Source organism: Pan troglodytes, chromosome 1 (assembly GCF_028858775.2).
Source record: "Pan troglodytes isolate AG18354 chromosome 1, NHGRI_mPanTro3-v2.0_pri, whole genome shotgun sequence".
NCBI lineage: Eukaryota > Metazoa > Chordata > Mammalia > Primates > Hominidae > Pan > Pan troglodytes.
Genome location: NC_072398.2, coordinates 1,988,674 through 2,006,760, shown reverse-complemented (window position 1 = coordinate 2,006,760; position 18,087 = coordinate 1,988,674). Strand labels below are relative to the sequence as shown.

Here is an 18,087-nt window from a genome sequence, read left to right as displayed (position 1 = left end):
GGCGGCGCCCCTGATTGGATGGGGCTTCAGGCCCCGCCCCCTCAGGCCCTGAGTGACAGGAGATTGCGATCTCACGTGAGGCTGGATGAGGTCAGAATGACCGCTTTTGGCCTAGCGGTTTGTAGGCGGTGCGTCCTTCCTGCGCTGGGATCCGACCATGCAAGAAGGACATTCACATTTAACCTGTATACAAGTTATAGCTATTTGTGCCTTTTATATATATATATATAAAATTGGAAGCAATATAATGACAGTTCTGTAACTGCCCAGGGAGTTCACCTTGCCCGCTACCTAGACAGAGCCGATTTCTCAAGACAAGGGAATAGCAATAGAGAAAGAGTAATTCACGCAGTGTCCGCTGTGCGGGAGACCGGAGTTTTTTTATTTTATTTTATTTTTTTGAAACAGAATCTTGCTCTGTCTCCCAGGCTGGAGTGCAGGCTTGGAGTTTTATGATTATTCAAATCAGTCTCCCTGAGCATTTGGGGATAAGAGTATTTAGAAAGTTTATTTTGCCAAGGTTGGGGATGCATGTGCATGACACAGCCTCAGGATGTCCTGATGACATGTGCCCAAGGTGGTCAGAGCACAGCTTGGTTTTGTTGGAGAGAAATGCTCGGTGCCGCAAAGTGAAACCAGCACTCAAGCGAAAGTTTTCTCAGCAACGCAATTTACTTCTGCAGAAGCGTGCTGCTGCTCGCATCAATCACGATCGCAAGAGCACACTGAACAGAGGAAAGCAGGGGTTTTTATTCCTAACGCAGTCCTTACCTCTGGCATGGGCTGGGGTCAGACCGCACGATCTAAACTGACCCGGTTGGCTATTTGTGAATATTTTCCCAAATAAGGAAGGGGGAAGGGGGATGTGAGTTACAATGGTGGGACGTGCGGTTTCCAAGGGAGAAATGGGTGCAGAGCAGGTAACCAAGGGAACAGATGTGAGTTATTGATTAGAACTGACGGGAAGGTTGTTTACAGTAACTAAGGGCAAGGAGGCATGGAGAACAAGAAAGTTGAGTTCGAAAACAAAAAAACAAGAACGTTAACATGCCAAACCTTGGAAGAGAAACTGACTGTATGTGACAGCTTTATACATTTTAGGGAAACAGGAGACATCAATCAACATATGTAAGATGAACACTGGTTTGATCCGGGACAACCTGAAGCAAAAGCGGGTCAACTCGAAGCCAGGAGGGGGCTTCCAGGTCACAGGTAGGTGAGAGACAAACGGTTGCATTCTTTTGAGTTTCTGATTAGCCTTTCCAAAGGAGGCAATAAGATATGCATTCATCTCAGTGAGCAGGGGATGACTCTGAATAGAATGGGAGGCAGGTTTGCCCTAAGCAGTTCCCAGATTGACTTTCCCCTTTAGCTTAGTGATCTGGGGGGCTCAAAACATTTTCCTTTCCAATTTCCCCCTTTTCTTTTAAAAATATTTTGGAGAAAGCATTTTAGAAGAAAATCAGTCTCTGGTCCCAGGTTTTGTCCGATCTCTCATGGAGTAGCTGGGATTACAGGCACTGGACACCACGCCTGCCTAATATATATATATATATATATATATATATATATATATATATATATATATTGGTAGAAATGGGGTCTCCCTCGGTTGCCCAGGCTGGTCTCTGGTGCTCAACGCCGGGCTCCCCGTAATCTCTACAAATAATCCAGTGCAGGAATGCCAGAGAGTGGAAAGTGGAGGATGACCGACAAAGGACGCCCGAGTACGTTTTCACTTCAAGCTCTACAGGTAAGTAGGGCGCTCGGAAAACTCCAGGGTAACCTCCGGAAAATACGGGTCAGGCTGAGAGTAAGTTTGCTAATTACTGAAGCCTTGTCCGGCAGTTACTGCGCCGCGGAGGGGTAATTGTGAGTACCCAAAATCTCCCATCTTTGTTCTATCTGGTAAAAAAGTATTCTCTTTGGTTCCCGGAATATGGAACCATGAATGTAAAAGACTGGGACAAGGTCGGATCAGACTTAAAACGAGCACAACAAGAGGGCCACGATATTCCCTTCTTGCTTGGTCTGCGTGGTCTGCAATTAAAACAGCACTGGAGCCCTTCCACACTGAGGAGGAGGAGGAGGAGTTTCAGGATGACATAGAAAACTTTAATAATCAGGAGTCTAATTATCAGCAAAGTCAACCATCACAGTCTAGTTTTAAAAAGGGCGAGAAACGGGAAGGTATATATGCTAATCTCCAAAAACTTATAAAAGAAACAGTGCCACCTACTTCGCCTTTAGGGGAAGGTCTGGAATGGCCACCCCCGGCTCAGCCCTACGAATTTTTGGAACTGGAGCCTGAGACGCGGCTTGCCGCTCCCATTGTTGCAGGCCCCGCCAATAACTATGGCGAAGGGAAGCTTCAGGCTCGCCTAACAGCCAATTACGATCAGGGAATGATCCTCTACCACCTGTTAATTGTGGTAGAGGAATGCTGCGAGCCGGTCCAAATACAAATTATGGCACGGGGACAATCCCGTCATCCATTCACCAGGCATGAGAAATGGGGGATTTGGATGCTTTGCAGTTTCTGGTAATTAATTCACCAGTTGAGGAGCCCAGAGAACATGCTCAAGCATGCTGGCAGCCACTTCCTTTTAAAATATTAAAATACTTAAAGCAAGCAATTGGACAATATGGGCCAAATTCTCCTTATGTTCATTCCTTATTACAATCTGTGGCTTATAACAGGCGTTTAATACCTATGGATTGGGAGGCACTAGCCCAATCCACTCTGTCCCCCTCTGAATTTCTCCAATTTAAAACCTGGTGGACAGATGAAGCAACAAATCAGGCACGCAGAAATGCTCAAGCCCAACGTCCCGTTAATATCACATCTGATCAATTGCTTGGAATCACATGGGGTACTCTAAATCAACAGAATGGTAATGGGTGATGAGGTTGTTGATCAGGTCAGAACTATATGCCTAAGAGCCTGGGAAAAAATTCACAACCCTGGTACTACTTATCCGTCTTTTAACTCAGTTTGACAGGGTCCAAGGGAGCCTTATCCAGATTTTATTGCCCGTTTGTAAGATGCGGCTCAAAAGGCTATTTCAGATTTTCATGCCAGGAAAGTGATCGTTCAGCTGCTTGCTGATGAAAATGCTAATACAGAATGTCAGGCAGCAATTAGACCTATTAAAGGAAAGGCAGATCTAAATGAGGAAAAAGCTTTAAGTGAATACATTAAAGCCTGTGATGGCATTGGGGGGCACTTATATAAGGCCAGCTTCCTTGCTCAGGCAATGGCTGGACTAAGGGTAACAAAAAACACATGAGTGTTCCCCGGGTCTTGCTATAATTGTGGACAGATAGGACATACAAAAAGAGAGTGTACAAAGAGGCAAAAAAGGCAAAACTCAGGACCGGGCCCCAATTCAAAATGGGGCATTCCCAATTCAGGACGGGACATCCCTGACTCCAAATGGAGTGTTCCCAAATGGATTGAGGCAGGTTTCAACCACCCTCTTCCCCACTTTGGGAAGCCAGCCACAGTCCAGGAAGGTCCCAATGGGAGTTTATGGCCCACTGCGAAACGGCACGGTGGGACTTATACTGGGAAGGTCCAACTTAAAGGGAATTCAAGTACATACCGGAGTAGTGGACTCTGATTGCTACGGAGAAATTCAAATTGTTATCTCCTCCACTGTTCCCTGGAGTGCTAATCCACGTGACAGAATAGCTCAACTGTTGCTTTTGCCGTATGTTATGTTAGGAGAAAGCTCAGAAAAAAGAATAGGAGGATTTGGAAGCACAAATTCAGCAGGCAAGGCTGCCTATTGGGTAAATCAAGTCTCTGACAATAGACCTATTTGTATGGTCACCATTCAAGGAAAACAGTTTGAGGGTCTGGTCAACACAGGAGCAGATGTGTCGATCATAGCTCTTTATCAATGGCCAAAAAACTGGCCCAAACAAAAGGCCCCAGTGGGTCTTGTTGAGGTTGAGGATTTGCTTGTATCTCACCAGGAGAGAATCAGCTTCCTGTCTGGGTACCCACAAGACATCTTAAGCTGTGCCATGAGACAGAGTCCAAGGAAGAGGAAAAGACCTCAGAATGTCTCTGCGCCCCCAGTTCGTCAGACGGCTCAGATGAACATCTCTGTTGAGCAGATGGAAACCAGTAAAACTCCCCAAGCAACTCCACCGACCTGGGGGCAGGTGAAGAGACTGGCTCACATTGCAGAAGAGAACCTGAGGTCTCAGAACAAGCCGCTGACCACCAGTAATCTAATGGTAGCTATGATGGCGGTAATCTCCTTGGTGGAGAGACTTCCTGTAGCAGAGGCAGATCGAAATTACACCTATTCTGCCTACATTCCATTCCCACCACCGATTAGGCCCGTTACATGGTTAGACGCCCCCGTGGAGGTTTATGTTCATGACAGTGTCTGGATGCCTGGACCAACAGATAACTGAGGTCCTGCTCATCCAGAGGAGGAAGGAATGTTAACGAATGTTTCTATTGGTTATCGCTTTCCTGCCATCTGCCTGGGGCCAGCAGCAGGATGTTTAAATTATGATACACAAAGTTGGATGGTTTATGTTCCTGCACATAACGGATCAAAAGCCTTTATTCATGCAATCAGTGGAAGAACATTTCAATCTTTGGACACTATTAAATACCTTGAGCATGGCTATGTTGTGACACATCGCCAGATTAATAAATTTAAACCTAATAAGAACCTCCTGTTATTAAATGGTCAGAAAAGCTAGAGGTGCTGACCTGGGAAGATTATATTGCAAACAGTGCTGCTGTACTACAAAATAATTCCTATGGAATCATCATTGATTGGGCCCCTAGGGGACAATTTGCAGCAAATTGTATTGGACAGAGTGAAGATTGTAGAGAGACTATTTTGCAAACGACTACCCAGATAATGCACCAAAATTACATAGAAGAATTGAAACAAATTACCCTATTAAGTGGGAGGAGAACGGTATGGCTCCTCCAAGCCCAAAAATTATTGATCCAATTATAAGCCCAGAACATCCAGAATTGTGGAAATTAATGACGACTCAAAGCCCAATTCAGATTTGGAAAGCAGAATGTAAAACAGAGACCCATAGTAAGAAACTTCGATTTGTTGTAGCTGTGACCTCGAATCAGATGGTCCCATTGCAGAGTTGTGTTAAACCTCCTTTTATGTTGGCAGTGGGAAAAATTAATATCTTACCTGACTCTCAAACCATATCATGCCTCAACTGTCGTCTTTTTACCTGCATTATTTCTGCCTTTAATAAAGATAATAGCATTTTACTGGTTAGGGCCCAAGAAGGAGTTTGGATACCTGTTTTCCTCAATAGACCTTGGGAGGCCTGTCCCTCCATACATATTATCACTGAAGTACTAAAAGAAATACTTAATAGATCAAAGAGATTCCTATTTACTTTAATAGCTGTGGTCCTGGGCCTTGCTGGTGTTGCTTTGCGCTCTTCTATTCAAACTGCGGACTTTGTGGGTAGTTGGCAGAAAAATTATTCTAAGCTTTGGAATTCCCAAAGCCAAATAGATCAAAAATTGGCAAATCAAATTAATGATCTCCGTCAAACAGTAATTTGGATGGGAGATCGGATAATGAGCTAGGAGCATAGAATTCAAATGCAATGTGATTGGAATACTTCTGACTTTTGTATTACTCCTAGCTCTTATAATGCCACTGAACACGATTGGGAGATGATTAGACGTCACCTACAAGGAAAAGAAGATAATTTAACATTAGATATTGCTAAACCGAAAAAACAGCTTTTTGAGGCATCTCAGGCTCATCTCAGCCTGTTGCCTGGAGCTGATATTCTTACTGGAGCCGCTGATGGCCTTTCTAACACTAATCCTTTAAAGTGGATTAAAACCATAGGTGGATCAATAATTGCAAATTTTATTTTGGTTTGTGTCTGTTTATGCTGTTTATTTTTAGTCTACAGATGCCGACGGCGCCTTGGTAGAGAAGCCAGACACAGTGAACGAAATAGCAATGGCGGTTATTAATTAAAAAAAATTAATAGAGTCGGACGCAGTGGCTCACGCCTGTAATCCCAGCACTTTGGGAGGCTGAGGCGGACGGATCGCAAGTTGAGGAGATCGAGACCATCCTGGCTAACATGGTGAAACCCCGTCTCTACTAAAATTACAAAAAATTAGCCGGGCGTGGTGGCGGGCGCCTGTAGTCCCAGCTACTCGGGAGGCTGAGGCAGGAGAATGGCGTGAACCCGGGAGGCGGAGCTTGCAGTGAGCCGAGATCGCGCCACTACACTCCAGCCCGGGCGACAGAGCGAGACTCCCTCTCAAAAAAAAAAAAAAAAAAAAAAATTAATAGAGACAAAAAAAGGGGTACCTGTGGGAAAGAGAGTTTCTGGAATGCCAGATGAGTTGGTCCCCCCTGCGTGAGACATCCATGGGGAAGCCATGGGCGGCCTCTGAGGAGAAAAGTCTCCTTTTTGCCTTCATGTCTTTATGCATGCCACAGGTGCTGGCGGAGATAACACTCCCTCGAAGCAGTGGAGTATAATCAAACATCTTGGCTCCTCCTGAAACCCGCTCCCACCCATTTCAGTCCGGATAAGTTAAAGATCTTCAATAGTTTAGACACACGCCTTTGGTAGAGGAAATTCACAGAAACCGCCACTGCTATACATCTTATTAAATGAGTCACGAGTTCTCCTTCATTGATTAATCCTTTTCCTCATCCCTTCTTACCCCTCCCATTTGCCCTAAGAACAAAGAGCTTGTAAACCAATAAATTGGGTGGAGGCCGAGAGCTCGGGGCGGTGAGCAAGCCTCCGACGCTCTGGTCCCCTGGACCCGCCTGTTAAACTGTTATTCTCTTTCTAAATCCTTTGTCCCCGCTGGACTCGGGGCACCCGCCGGGTGGACTCGGGGTACCCGCCGGGTGGCTTGGGGCTGGTTTCCCCACCAGGTCTCGAACTCCTGGAGTGAAGCGCTCCTCCCGCTTCAGTCTCCCAAATGGTTGGGATTACAGGCGTGAGCCCCCGCGCCCGGCCACAGGGCCACTTAGGACCGGCTGTTTCCCCCGACTACACACCCTCGGCCCCCAGCCTCGCGCCAGACACGGCGCCGCAGCCCCAGCGCGCGGGGGTGGAGAGAGCCGCGGGGCAGGGGCGCCCTGTGGGTCCCGCGGTCACGCCGGGTCGCTCGGCCGCACTAGTGGGTCCCGGGCGGGCGCAGGGCCGGGTTACGGGGACGGGCAGGCGCGCGAAGGGCCCGGGGCGCCGGGAGGACTCGGGTTCACAGTCGCTCCCGCTCCGGAAAGTTGGCGGCGGCTGCCCCGGGAGGGACTTCGGCGGGGAGGAGGCGGCGGCGCCAGGCGGCCGGAGTCGGAGGGGTCCGTCCGCTCCCGCAGCCTAGGAGCGCGCCCTCCCCGCCGGTGCCGGGGCCCGTGGTGGGGGTCGCACCCACCGCCGCTTGGCCGGGACCGTCTTGGCTGGCGCCGCCTTGGAGCTCGTAGGCACCGCGCGTGGTGCGGGGAGCGGCCGGGGAGGAGGGACCCAGCGAGCCCGGGGAGGGCCGGGGTCCTGCAGGCGGAGGCGCCGGGGGGAGGGTGTGGGGTCGGGGCCCGCGCGGCGCTGCTTCTGCTCCCGAAGGCTGCGGTCGGAGCTGGCGCAGCGGAGGGTGCGGCTCCTGGAGCCGCGGGGCCACCCCGGAGCGCGAGGCCGCAGCGGGGAGTGACCGGAAGTGGCCTCTGCAGCCGCGTCCCTGGGCCCATCTCTGGGACGGCTTTGGCTGAAGCAGGAGGGCGGCGTTTGGAGGGTGGGGTGGGCGCGTCCTCTCGGCGGCCCGCATGGACCGACAGCCACCACTGCCCCCACGCTGCCCTCGTGCCCGGGGTTCTAAGAAGTCGAATGCCAGGCGGAGGCGACGGGGCAAATGGCCCAGGCTTGGGAGGCCGCTGGCGGTCCAGGTCCCGCAGGATGTGAAGGATTTTCCAGGAGGGCCCAGGGGCTGGAGGGTGCACAGGCCCATCTTGCACAGGAGCCACGGCCCCGGCCTTAGCTGGGCGGAGCAATTCCGGTGCCGCCGCCCCTTCCCCGCCCGGCCATGCTCGGGTTCCAGGCGGGCTGCTGCAGGGGGCCTGATCCGGTGGACAATCGGCTCCTCACCCCGGCAAGGACCCCCACCTCGGCCGCTGACAGCCTCGCAGGGAGGCCCCAGCGATGAGCAAGGGGGCTGGCGGGAGGGCGGGAGGCCCCGCCGGCCTGAGTCCTGGACAGGTGATTGGCAGGTGAATGAGCTGGAGTGCTGCGTGCCTGGCTGGGGGCCAGGGAAGATCTGCCAGGACCTCAGGGGCTGCAGGCTGCCAACTGCCCGCCCCAGCTCTGGATGCCCTACTCGAACCTCAGTTTCCTCACCTGCCAGGAAGGAGCCGTATGTCAGGGGTGTTTTGACGATTAAACTGGACAATCCAAATAAACTCTCATTAGCCCTCCTTGGCTGCACATCTTTCTGACTTTGTTATGAAACTCTGGAATGCCTGCAGGTGGGGAGGCAGGCAGGCCAGACCTTGGCCCCTGGCTGCATTGTCCCTTCTGGGCACCCCCACTCCTCCTAGCCCCTTTTAAAGCACATACCTAGCGAAACATCTGGACCTCAGAGAGCCTCAGAGAACTTTGCGCATTTCCAAAACCAAAATGCTTTCTTCCCTGACCCCATGTTCTCATCTTACTCCAAAACGCAAATTCCTTGGGCAGCCAGCTTCAGAAAAGGGCCTCAATTTGATGCTTGTTCTCTGGGACCCACCCCAGGGCCCTTTTGATGGAGCATCATTCCACCTCCATCCCCACCCCCTCCCCCCTTGGCTTCCCCCAATACACTGGGGGCTCTTAACTGTAGCAACCTGGATCTGGCCACTAGACTCCCAAGGCAGGGGACAGGGAACACAGTTCCCCCAGCAGACTGGCCTAGCCGTGGCCTGATGAACAGTGATCTCTGGGCAGGAGACCCAGGACAGGAAATATCTCCGCCCTCTACCGTCAGACCCTCCTGCCTTCGGGCTGAGATCACCTTTTGCCACAGTGGGAAAAACTGAGGCACAGGGCCAGTGACCAGCAAAGTCAGGGAGACTGTGACCGGGAAACATGCCCGGGCGCTGAACAGCACTTCCAGGTTGCCACAGCCTTTGGGCGGTTCTTGGCATGTGGCACCCTGGTTGGGTCAGCACCTTGTGGGGTGGGGGTGCTGGCAGGAGCAGGTGCTGTGGGACCCACAGCAGGAGGGGAACATTTTCGCCCTGTCCTGGCACAGCAGTTTTGTTCTCTGATGTGTGTGATGGGAAAAAAAATATCAAAAGAAGAACACTTTATGACACTTTCCAATTAGAAGTTTCCATGTCCATAGTAAAGTTTTCTGGGAGTGTAGCCTTGCCTGTTCATTTACATGTTGTCTGTGGAAGGCTGCGGTCACGCTGCAACTGCAGGGCCCCGTCCTTGAGACGGATGCATTGACAAAGTTGAAAATATTGACCCTCGGCTCTTTAGGGAGTTTCCAGCCCATGCCTGGTTTTGAGCACTGTCTGCTGAGACCCCAGGCTCTGGGCTGGCTCCTTCCTCACTCAGGGCTCCAGTGGCCTCTGCTGGTGTGCCTGTAAGGTGGGGGTGCCACGGGGCCTCCCTATGGGGGTGTTGAGTCCTGGAGTGCCAGGTTTTGGGGTCCCTGCATCACAGTTGACCGTCTCACTGGCAGAGATCCCAGTGCCTGATTCTGGCCAGTAGGAATATTTACTCTTAACCAATGGGGACACCTTGGAGCTGAGCTGCCACCCACCCAGCAGTGGTCCCATGACACCCCCTGTCTGGGTCAAGGTTGGGGCAGGGCTGGTGTCCTGAACTGCATCCTGATGTTCAGCAGCGGTGGCTGCTGGTGCTCAATGCCTTCGAGAGAACGCTGAGGCCAATAGCTGCTGGCAGCGGCTCACCCAGGTTCTGTGTACTGTGCCCTTCTGTGTGCGAGTGACAGGTGAGTGCCTGCAGGGGTCATACCAGGCTGCGTGGAGGGGGCCAGAGGTTAAAGTTCCCTGAGCAGCTGTGTGGTCCAGGAGCAGCCAAGGGGTCTCTGGAGGTGTGGCTGCCACAACCCTACCCTGAAGGTCTTGCTTGTCATTGGTGGAGAGGAGAGGACTCCCAGGAGGTGCTGCCTAAGGGACCCCATTTCCATCTGTGAGGGGCGCCTAGGGTCCTCCTGGGGCGAGTCAGAGACTGAGCCCTTGGGGTGAAAGTCCCTTCTCTGGGCTGAGAAGCAGCAGGCACTGGGGCGTGCCCGCCCACTCGCACCCTCTCCTGCACTGCAGCTGCCCTATCCTCAGGAGGTGAGGAAGATGGGAGGATGAGGCTAAGACACAGGCTGGCCGGGGGTGAGGCCTGCTCCTACCCAGCAAGCCCAGGCCTCAACAGGCAGGTGAGGGACTGAGGCCTGGGGCATGACCTCCCTAAGTCACCTCAGGGTAGAGAAAGAGCTGGGCCACCTAGATGAGTCTGTATGCCTGGCCCTGGGCTCTGGGTAGCAGGCGGGGGGTGGGAGGGGACACCCATGCTGCAGATGGGGAGACTGAGGCGCAGGGCTCTGAGGGCTCCAGGAGCAAGGAGGAGGCCAGGGCTGGCCTGTGGGTACTTTGGTGTTGACTCTGGGTGAGGTGGACCCCTGCAGATGTGGGTACAGCAGAGCTTAGGCGGCTGCAATGGGGTGAATGGACCCAGGCGGTAAGGGCACCAGTAGATGACTGCCACAGCCCAGTGCGGGCAGGGTGTCTATGCGGGGCTGTAGATTAGTGCCAGCAGGGTTTGGGTTTCCCAGCAGATGGCTGTGGGTGTGAGACAGCAATCAGGTGGACAATGCCCAGGGGTTCTGGCTTGGAACAGAGGCTGGTGCACATTGCTCAGCTGTAGATGGCCTGGGTGGGGAACTGGGACTTGGTTTGGAGAAGCCAAGAGACGTGCACATGCGAGTGAGTGTCATCCTGGGATGGACACGGTGGGGGGGCAGTTACACAACCTGGGGACCAATGGTGTGTGGGCTGAGCCCCCATGCCCGCTGGAGTGGAGCACGCGAGGAGGTGAGGAGCAGCCAGCCTGGGAGAAGGAAGTCGGGGGAAGCCCAGGGATCTCTCTCTGTCAGTGAGACGGTCAACTGTGATGCAGGCACCCCAGGGGGCCAGAGGCCAGGACAGCAGTGGATCCTGGGATAGGATGAGAATTCTTTTGGCTGTGCTGTCCCCATGGCCCCTACTCCTGACCACATACTCTGGTACTCTCGCCCTGAGTCCCTGCTTGCCCCCGCCTACCTGACCATCCCAGGTAGGAATTAGGCATTTTCATCCCATGTGAGCTTGGGCTGTGAGGGTCCTGGGACAGCAGCATTTCAGAAGGCACTGTCTGGCCGTGGACAGCATTGTTGAGTCACTGTGGGTGCCCGGTCCTGAGAAAGAGCCCCTGGTGCAGTTTTCTAGGCTCTGACTGTCTCCTGGGGTCTCTGCCCCCTATCCCGGGAAGCCTGGGAGGGCAGCTCAGAGCTCTAGGAGGTGCCTCTTCCCAGCATCTGTCCACACTGTGCTCACCAGTGCCTTGGCGTCATCCCCTGAGAGGTGGGCATATGTCCCTGTGGTTGGGTGACAGCAAGGTCATCAAGGGGAGGGGGCGTGTCCCTGTGGGCAGGTGACAGCAAGGTCATCATGGGGAGGGGTTATCTTCCTCCTGGGCCCCTGGTGCCCCCTCCTGGGGGATGACAGTTCAGCATTTCCAAGAGTCTTGGCAGGAAGGCTGCCCCCAAACCAGTCCTTAGGAAGGAGAAAACCGTTGGGCTGAGGGTAGAGGCTGCAGCAGCCCTGGACACCAGAAGGGGGCAGAGGCGGGGCCTCCTGGATGCCATCCTCCCCCGGTACCCACCAAGCCCTGGAGCTCTACAGAGGGAGGCCTAGGGGCGCAGATTCTAGTGGGCCATCGCTGCCCAGCCATCTCTGAGGCTCCCAGTTCTCCAGGCAGCCGGATTTCCCCTTCTGGTAAACTGTTCCCAAGGCCTGTGCCGGTTCATGCACCCAGCTGGGTCCTGGGCCTTCTCCTGGTGGGCCTGCCTCAGTGTACTTCCTTGGGCAGGTGGGTACTCTGCTGGCAGATGCCCTTATGACCTGAAGGCCTCAAGGTCTGTCCCGGTTCATGCACCCAGCTGAGTCCTGGGCCTTCTCCTGGTGGGCCTGCCTCAGTGTGCTTCCCTGGGCATACTGCCATACTCCACTGGCAGATGCCCTTATGACCTGAAGGCCTCAAGGCCAAGGTGGAGCACCCTGGACCTCTCAGCAGGAGCTGCCAGTTGGAGGAAGCAGAAGGGAGGGGACACATGGCCCAGCTCTGAGAAAGCCTGAGATGGGGGAACATGACGTCGGGGCTCCTGGGAGCCTCGTCTACTTCGGCAGGGGTCTTTGAAAGGCCAACACTCCCTACACAGGAGGAAAAACCAAGATTGCAGGCGAGGGCAAGGTTGGAAGGGCGTCGGGTCAGACGGGCCTCTGCTCCCCACCTTGGCTATGGCCTTCCCGTGCACTCTGCCAGCAGGGACCCCACTGGACTCAGCTCCAGCGGGTGGACAGGAACCAGCTTGTGGTGCCAGACACCAACACCATTTGCTTCTGATGCCTGACCATGGGCAACTCTACTCCCTCCATCTGGCTGAAGAGCCAGAAGAATGCTTTCCAGATGTGGAAAGCATCACACGCGAGCATCGAGGTGGGCCTGGAGGGTGGTGGGGGCAGGGCTGCCATCCTCTCTCGCCCTTCCACTTGCAGCCGAGGCACCGGCAGTAGAGTCTGGTTATGAAGAGTGCGGTGCCTTCAGACTGCTGTTTTCCACCCATGTCATGAAGAACAAGCTCAGCAGCATCCAGCAAACTTACGTGCTGGACAGGCTGTGTGTGGGCTGTGGCCTTCAGGCAGGGAGCATGAAGTGAGGTAGCCCTAAGCCCAGCTGGGCCCCCTCAATGTGTTCTCCTCACCAGCGCCTTCTGCTAGGCAGCGAGGTGCAGCTCCATGGCAGGTGTACAGCACCTTAGCACATGGAGGTGAATGGCAGCAAGGCGGGCCTGGACAGCACACACTACCTCACTGTTCTCAAGGTGGGCACCACCATTGGCTGGGTACTGGGTGGACAGCATGCCCTACCTCACTGTTCTCAAGGTGGGCACCAACACTGGCTGGGCACAGGGTGGACAGCATGCCCTACCTCACTGTTCTCAAGGTGGGCACCACCGTTGGCTGGGTGCAGGGTGGACAGCACGCCCTACCTCACTGTTCTCAAGGTAGGCACCACTGTTGGCTGGGTACGGGGTGGACAGCACACCGTACCTCACTGTTCTCAAGGTGGGCACCAACCCTGGCTGGGTACAGGGTGGACAGCACGCCCTACCTCACTGTTCTCAAGGTGGGCACCACCCCTGGCTGGGTACAGGGTGGACAGCATGCCCTACCTCACTGTTCTCAAGGTGGGCACCACCATTGGCTGGGTACAGGGGAATGGGCAGGCTGGAGGCCTCGCTTCACTGAAGTCTTCACTTCACGGGTAGATTTCATTGAAATCTACTAGCATTATAGAATTTTTGGAGTAACCTATGAAAGACAAAATTATGTTGGAAGGCTGAAGCGGGAGGATCACTTGAGTCCAGGAGTTTGAGACCAGCCTGGGAAACGCAGTGAAACCCCATCTCTACAAAAAATACAACAATCCCAGCACTTTGGAAGGCCGAGGTGGGCGGATCAAGAGGTCAGGAGATTGAGATCATCCTGGCTAACATGGTGAAACCCCATCTCTACTAAAAAAAAAAAAAAAAAATTAGCTGGGCGTGGTGGCGGGCACCTGTAGTCCCAGCTACTCGGGAGGCTGAGGCAGGAGAATGGCATGAACCCAGGAGGCGGAGCTTGCAGTGAGCCAAGATCGCGCCACTGCACTCCAGCCTGGGTGACAGAGCGAGACTCCGTCTCAAAAAAAAAAAGAAAAATGAGCTGGATGTGGTGGCGGCAGCACTCCAGCTACTCAGGAGGCTGAGGTGGGAGCAATTTTCCTTCTTGAACCCGGGAAGTCGAGGCTTCAGTGAGCCCAGATGGTGCCATTGCACTCCAGCCTGGGAGACAGAGTGAGACCCTGTCTCAGAAAAAAAAGGTACCAGCAGGAAACAAAATCCTGTGCACTGAGTAGTTCTCCAGGATATGAACTTGTTGGTTCATATAGAACCTGCTATGAACCAAGGTCCAAAATTAGATGTGGTTTCTCCTAAAGAATGTGTCAATTCATAAAAGTGGGAATCACTCCTGTGACTGTCTCTCATAATTGGTTCAAAAACATTTGCTTTTCTCTCTGCAACTTTGTATATTTTTAAATTAATTAAATCTTTTTACTATGATATATTTATCCTATTTCATCTCGGGTTTACCTTGATAATTTGTTCCTAATGAGATATTTATTCTGAATTTGTAGTATTCCATTGTTTCCATGTTTTTAGGTTTTCTGGGCAGTCGACATGGATGATTTATGAGGGTAGGGCTTTGGTGTCATCAGTGAATGACCAAGAGTTTTCTTTTCTTTTCTTTTTAAGAGACAAAATCTTGCTCTGTCATCTAGTCTGGAGTGCAGTGGCATGATCTTGGCTCACTGTAACCGCCGCCTCCCGGGTTCTAGCAATTCTCCTGCCTCAGCCTCCCGAGTAGCTGGGACTACAGGTGCATGCTGCCATACCCGGCTAATTTTTTGTACTTTAGTAGAGACGGGGTTTCACCATGTTGCCCAGGCTAGTCTCAAACTCCTGAGCTCAGGCAATCCACCTGCCTTGGCCTCCCAAAGTGCTGGGATTACAGGCGTGAGCCATGGTGCCCGGTGACCCAGAGTTTTCTCTGTTGTAGCATGACAAATATAAGGATAGCTGATATACTTAATACTCATTTTTATTGTGTGAGTCAAATGAGTTATTGAATCTAAAGGAAACCAGTGAAACATGCCATTTGACTTTGGATTATCTCAAGACAGCACACTGAGCCCACCTCCACTGTTTCATTAATATTTAGATAGGACAGAAAAGCAAATGTTGATAAGAACAAATACTACACCACTTAATAAATAATAAATGGTATGAATAATGGAAATTTGATGAATCAGATGAATCAGTACTTATTTAGTTCATACGATGTGTTAGTCATTATTCTAAGTGATTTATACCTATACACTTAATACCTAATCGTTTAACATGTGTAACACAATGATTTATGGAGAATGACACATTGATAATCATATTAGGTGGCATTAAAACCATAGAAATAAAAATGTCCTGGTATATAACACATAAATGAACACAGGAAAGTTAAATAACTTGATTAAAAAGTGTGACTTCAATAGCAAAGACATGGATTCAACCTAAATTCCCATCAACAGTGAAGTGGATAAATGCCCATCAACAGTGAAGTGGATAAAGAAAATGTGGTACATTTCTTTACCATGGAATACTATGCAGCCATAAAAAGGTGAGGTCTCCCTATGTGTCCTAGGCACTGGAGTGCAGTAGCTATTCACAGGCACACTTCAGCCTCAAACTCGTGGGCTCAAGCAATCCTCCCACCTCAGCCTCCCAGATAGCTGAGATGTCAGGTGTGTGTCGCCATGCCTAGCCCTGGGAGTTTTGCAGTAACACCCGTTGAAGTGCACAAGGCGATGACCTTTATGTCAGATCTTTCAAAATAGTTCAAGTAACAACGGTCATCCCCAGTTATGTTCTCATGTGTTTCACGGTGCTACAGAGAGATGTTTCTGCTGATGGTGGCCACGTGGTTGAGTTCTGATCAACGAGACTTAGAAAGAAGTGCCTGGGGAAGGATGGACTTCTGCAAATTAAAAAGCAAAATGGCTTCCAACCTAATTCCCCATGACTATGAGCTTACTGTTTCCTCCTGGTTGCTGTTTGGAATGTGGTTTGATGCCTGGAGGTGGGACAGCCAACTTGGACCATGAAGGAATAAGCATGAACACAATAACTAAGCATAGACAATGTCAGAGAGAGAACATGAAAACAAACTGGTATCTCATAAGATCACTGGACTATTTCATCAATCATGGGCTGCTACCTCTTCAACAGTGTACATGAGACACAATACACATATTATGTTCTTTTTTTTTTTTTCTGAGACGGACTCTTGCTCTGTCACGCAGGCTGGAGTACAGTGGCGCGATCTCGGCTCACTGCAATCTCCGCCTCCCGGGTTCATGCCATTCTCCTGCCTCAGCCTCCTGAGTAGCTGGGAGTACAGGTGCCCACCACCACGCCCGGCTAATTTTTGTATTTTTAGTAGAGACGGGGTTTCACCGTGTTAGCCAGGATGGTCTCGATCTCCTGACCTTGTGATCCGCCCGCCTCGGCCTCCCAAAGTGCTGGGATTACAGGCGTGAGCCACGGTGCCCGGCTCTGATTCTGTGGCTTTTAGTACATCCACAGAGTTGCCCAACCATCATCACAGTCAATTTGAGATGATCACCCCACAAAGAAATTCTGCATCCTGTAGCAGCCAACTCCTTTCCCCCCAGCCTATGCAACTTTCTGTCTAATCTACTAATCTACTTTCTGTCTCTATTTGCCAATTCTGGACATTTCATATAAAAATAAAATCATGCAATATGTGGGGTTCGTGTGTGTGTGTATGTGGCTTCTTTCACTTAGCCAAATACTTTCAAGGTTCATGCATGTTGTAGTATGTATCAGCATTTCATTCCTTTTGTTTTGTTTTAGAGACAGGGTCTCGCTCTGTCACCCAGGCTGCAGTGCAGTGGTGTGATCATGGCTTACTGCATCCTCGACCTCCCCAGGCTCAGGTGATCCTCCCACCTCAGCCTCCCAATAGCTGGGACTACAGGCACAAACCGCCATGCCCGGCTATTTTTTTATTTTTTTGCATTTTTAGTACAGACGAGCTCTCATCATGTTTCCCAGGCTGGCAACTCCTGGGCTCAAGTGATCCACCTGCCTACGCCTCCCAAAGTGCTGGGATTACAGGCATGAGCCACAGTGCCCGGCCTTCATTCCTTCTTATGGGTGAATAAGATTTCATTGCAAGGATAGACCACATTTTATCCTCTGACGGACACTGGAGACTTTTTCACACATTGGCTGTTACAAATGCTGCTGCTGTGAACATTTGTGTACTAGCTTTTTTGTGGATGTTTTAATTTCTCTTGTGTATCTGTACCTGGGGGTGGAGTTTTTGGGTCAAATGGTACCTCTATGTTTGAATTTTAGAGGGGTTGCCAGACTTTTCCAGAGTGGCTGCGCCATTATGCAATCCCACCAGCAGGGTGTGAGGTTCCAATTTCTCCGTATCTTCACCGACACCTGTTTTTGTCTTTTTTTTTTTTTTTTTTGAGGCGGAGTTTCGCTCTTTCCCCAGGCTGGAGTGCAATGGTGCGATCTCCACTGACTGCAACCTCTACCTTCCCGTTTCAAGTGATTCTCCTGCCTCAGCCTCCTGAGTAGCTGGGATTACAGGCGTCTGCCATCACACCCGGCTAAATTTTGCATTTTTAGTAGAGACGGGGTTTCACCACATTGGCCAGGCTGATCTCAAACTCCTGACCTCCTGATCGGCCCGCCTCGGCCTCCCAAAGTGCTGGGATTAAAGGCGTCACCGCACCCAGCCATCTGTTTATTTATTTCATTTTAGTCATCCTACTGGGAATGCAGTGGTATCTCATTGTAGTTTTTGGTAACAGCTTTATTGAGAGAGGATTCAAACCGCATACAATTCACCCATTTAAACTACATGCAGCAATGTGGCTGGATCTCAAATTAATTAGTCCAAGTAAAATAATCCAGATAAGAGTAAGGACATTTGAATAAAAGCTATTTTAACTGGGGAAAAAAAGTAAATATTGTACAATTGTATTCATATAAAATTCTAGAAAATGCAAAATAGTCCAGGCACAGTGGCTCACACCTATAATTCCAGCACTTTGGGAGGCTGAGGTGGGCGGATCATGAGGTCAGAAGTTCGAGACCAGCCTGACCAACATGGTGAAACCCGTCTCTACTAAAGATACAAGAATTATTAT

The 18,087-nt window shown here is 51.3% G+C and overlaps 1 protein-coding gene and 1 pseudogene across 1 annotated transcript; one reads left to right on the top strand and one right to left on the bottom strand.

The window, feature by feature from the left end:
- Window positions 1-1,141: 1,141 nt before the first annotated feature.
- Window positions 1,142-5,204, top strand: LOC134809846 (endogenous retrovirus group K member 19 Env polyprotein-like). Its single transcript, XM_063809299.1, has 3 exons — window positions 1,142-1,212; window positions 1,675-1,753; window positions 3,982-5,204. The coding sequence occupies exons 2-3, from the start codon at window positions 1,682-1,684 to the stop codon at window positions 4,429-4,431; spliced, it is 522 nt and encodes a 173-aa protein (XP_063665369.1). The 5' UTR covers window positions 1,142-1,212; window positions 1,675-1,681; the 3' UTR covers window positions 4,432-5,204.
- Window positions 5,205-7,175: 1,971 nt separating this feature from the next.
- Window positions 7,176-8,082, bottom strand: LOC134809844 (putative uncharacterized protein C1orf229; annotated as a pseudogene).
- Window positions 8,083-18,087: the final 10,005 nt, after the last annotated feature.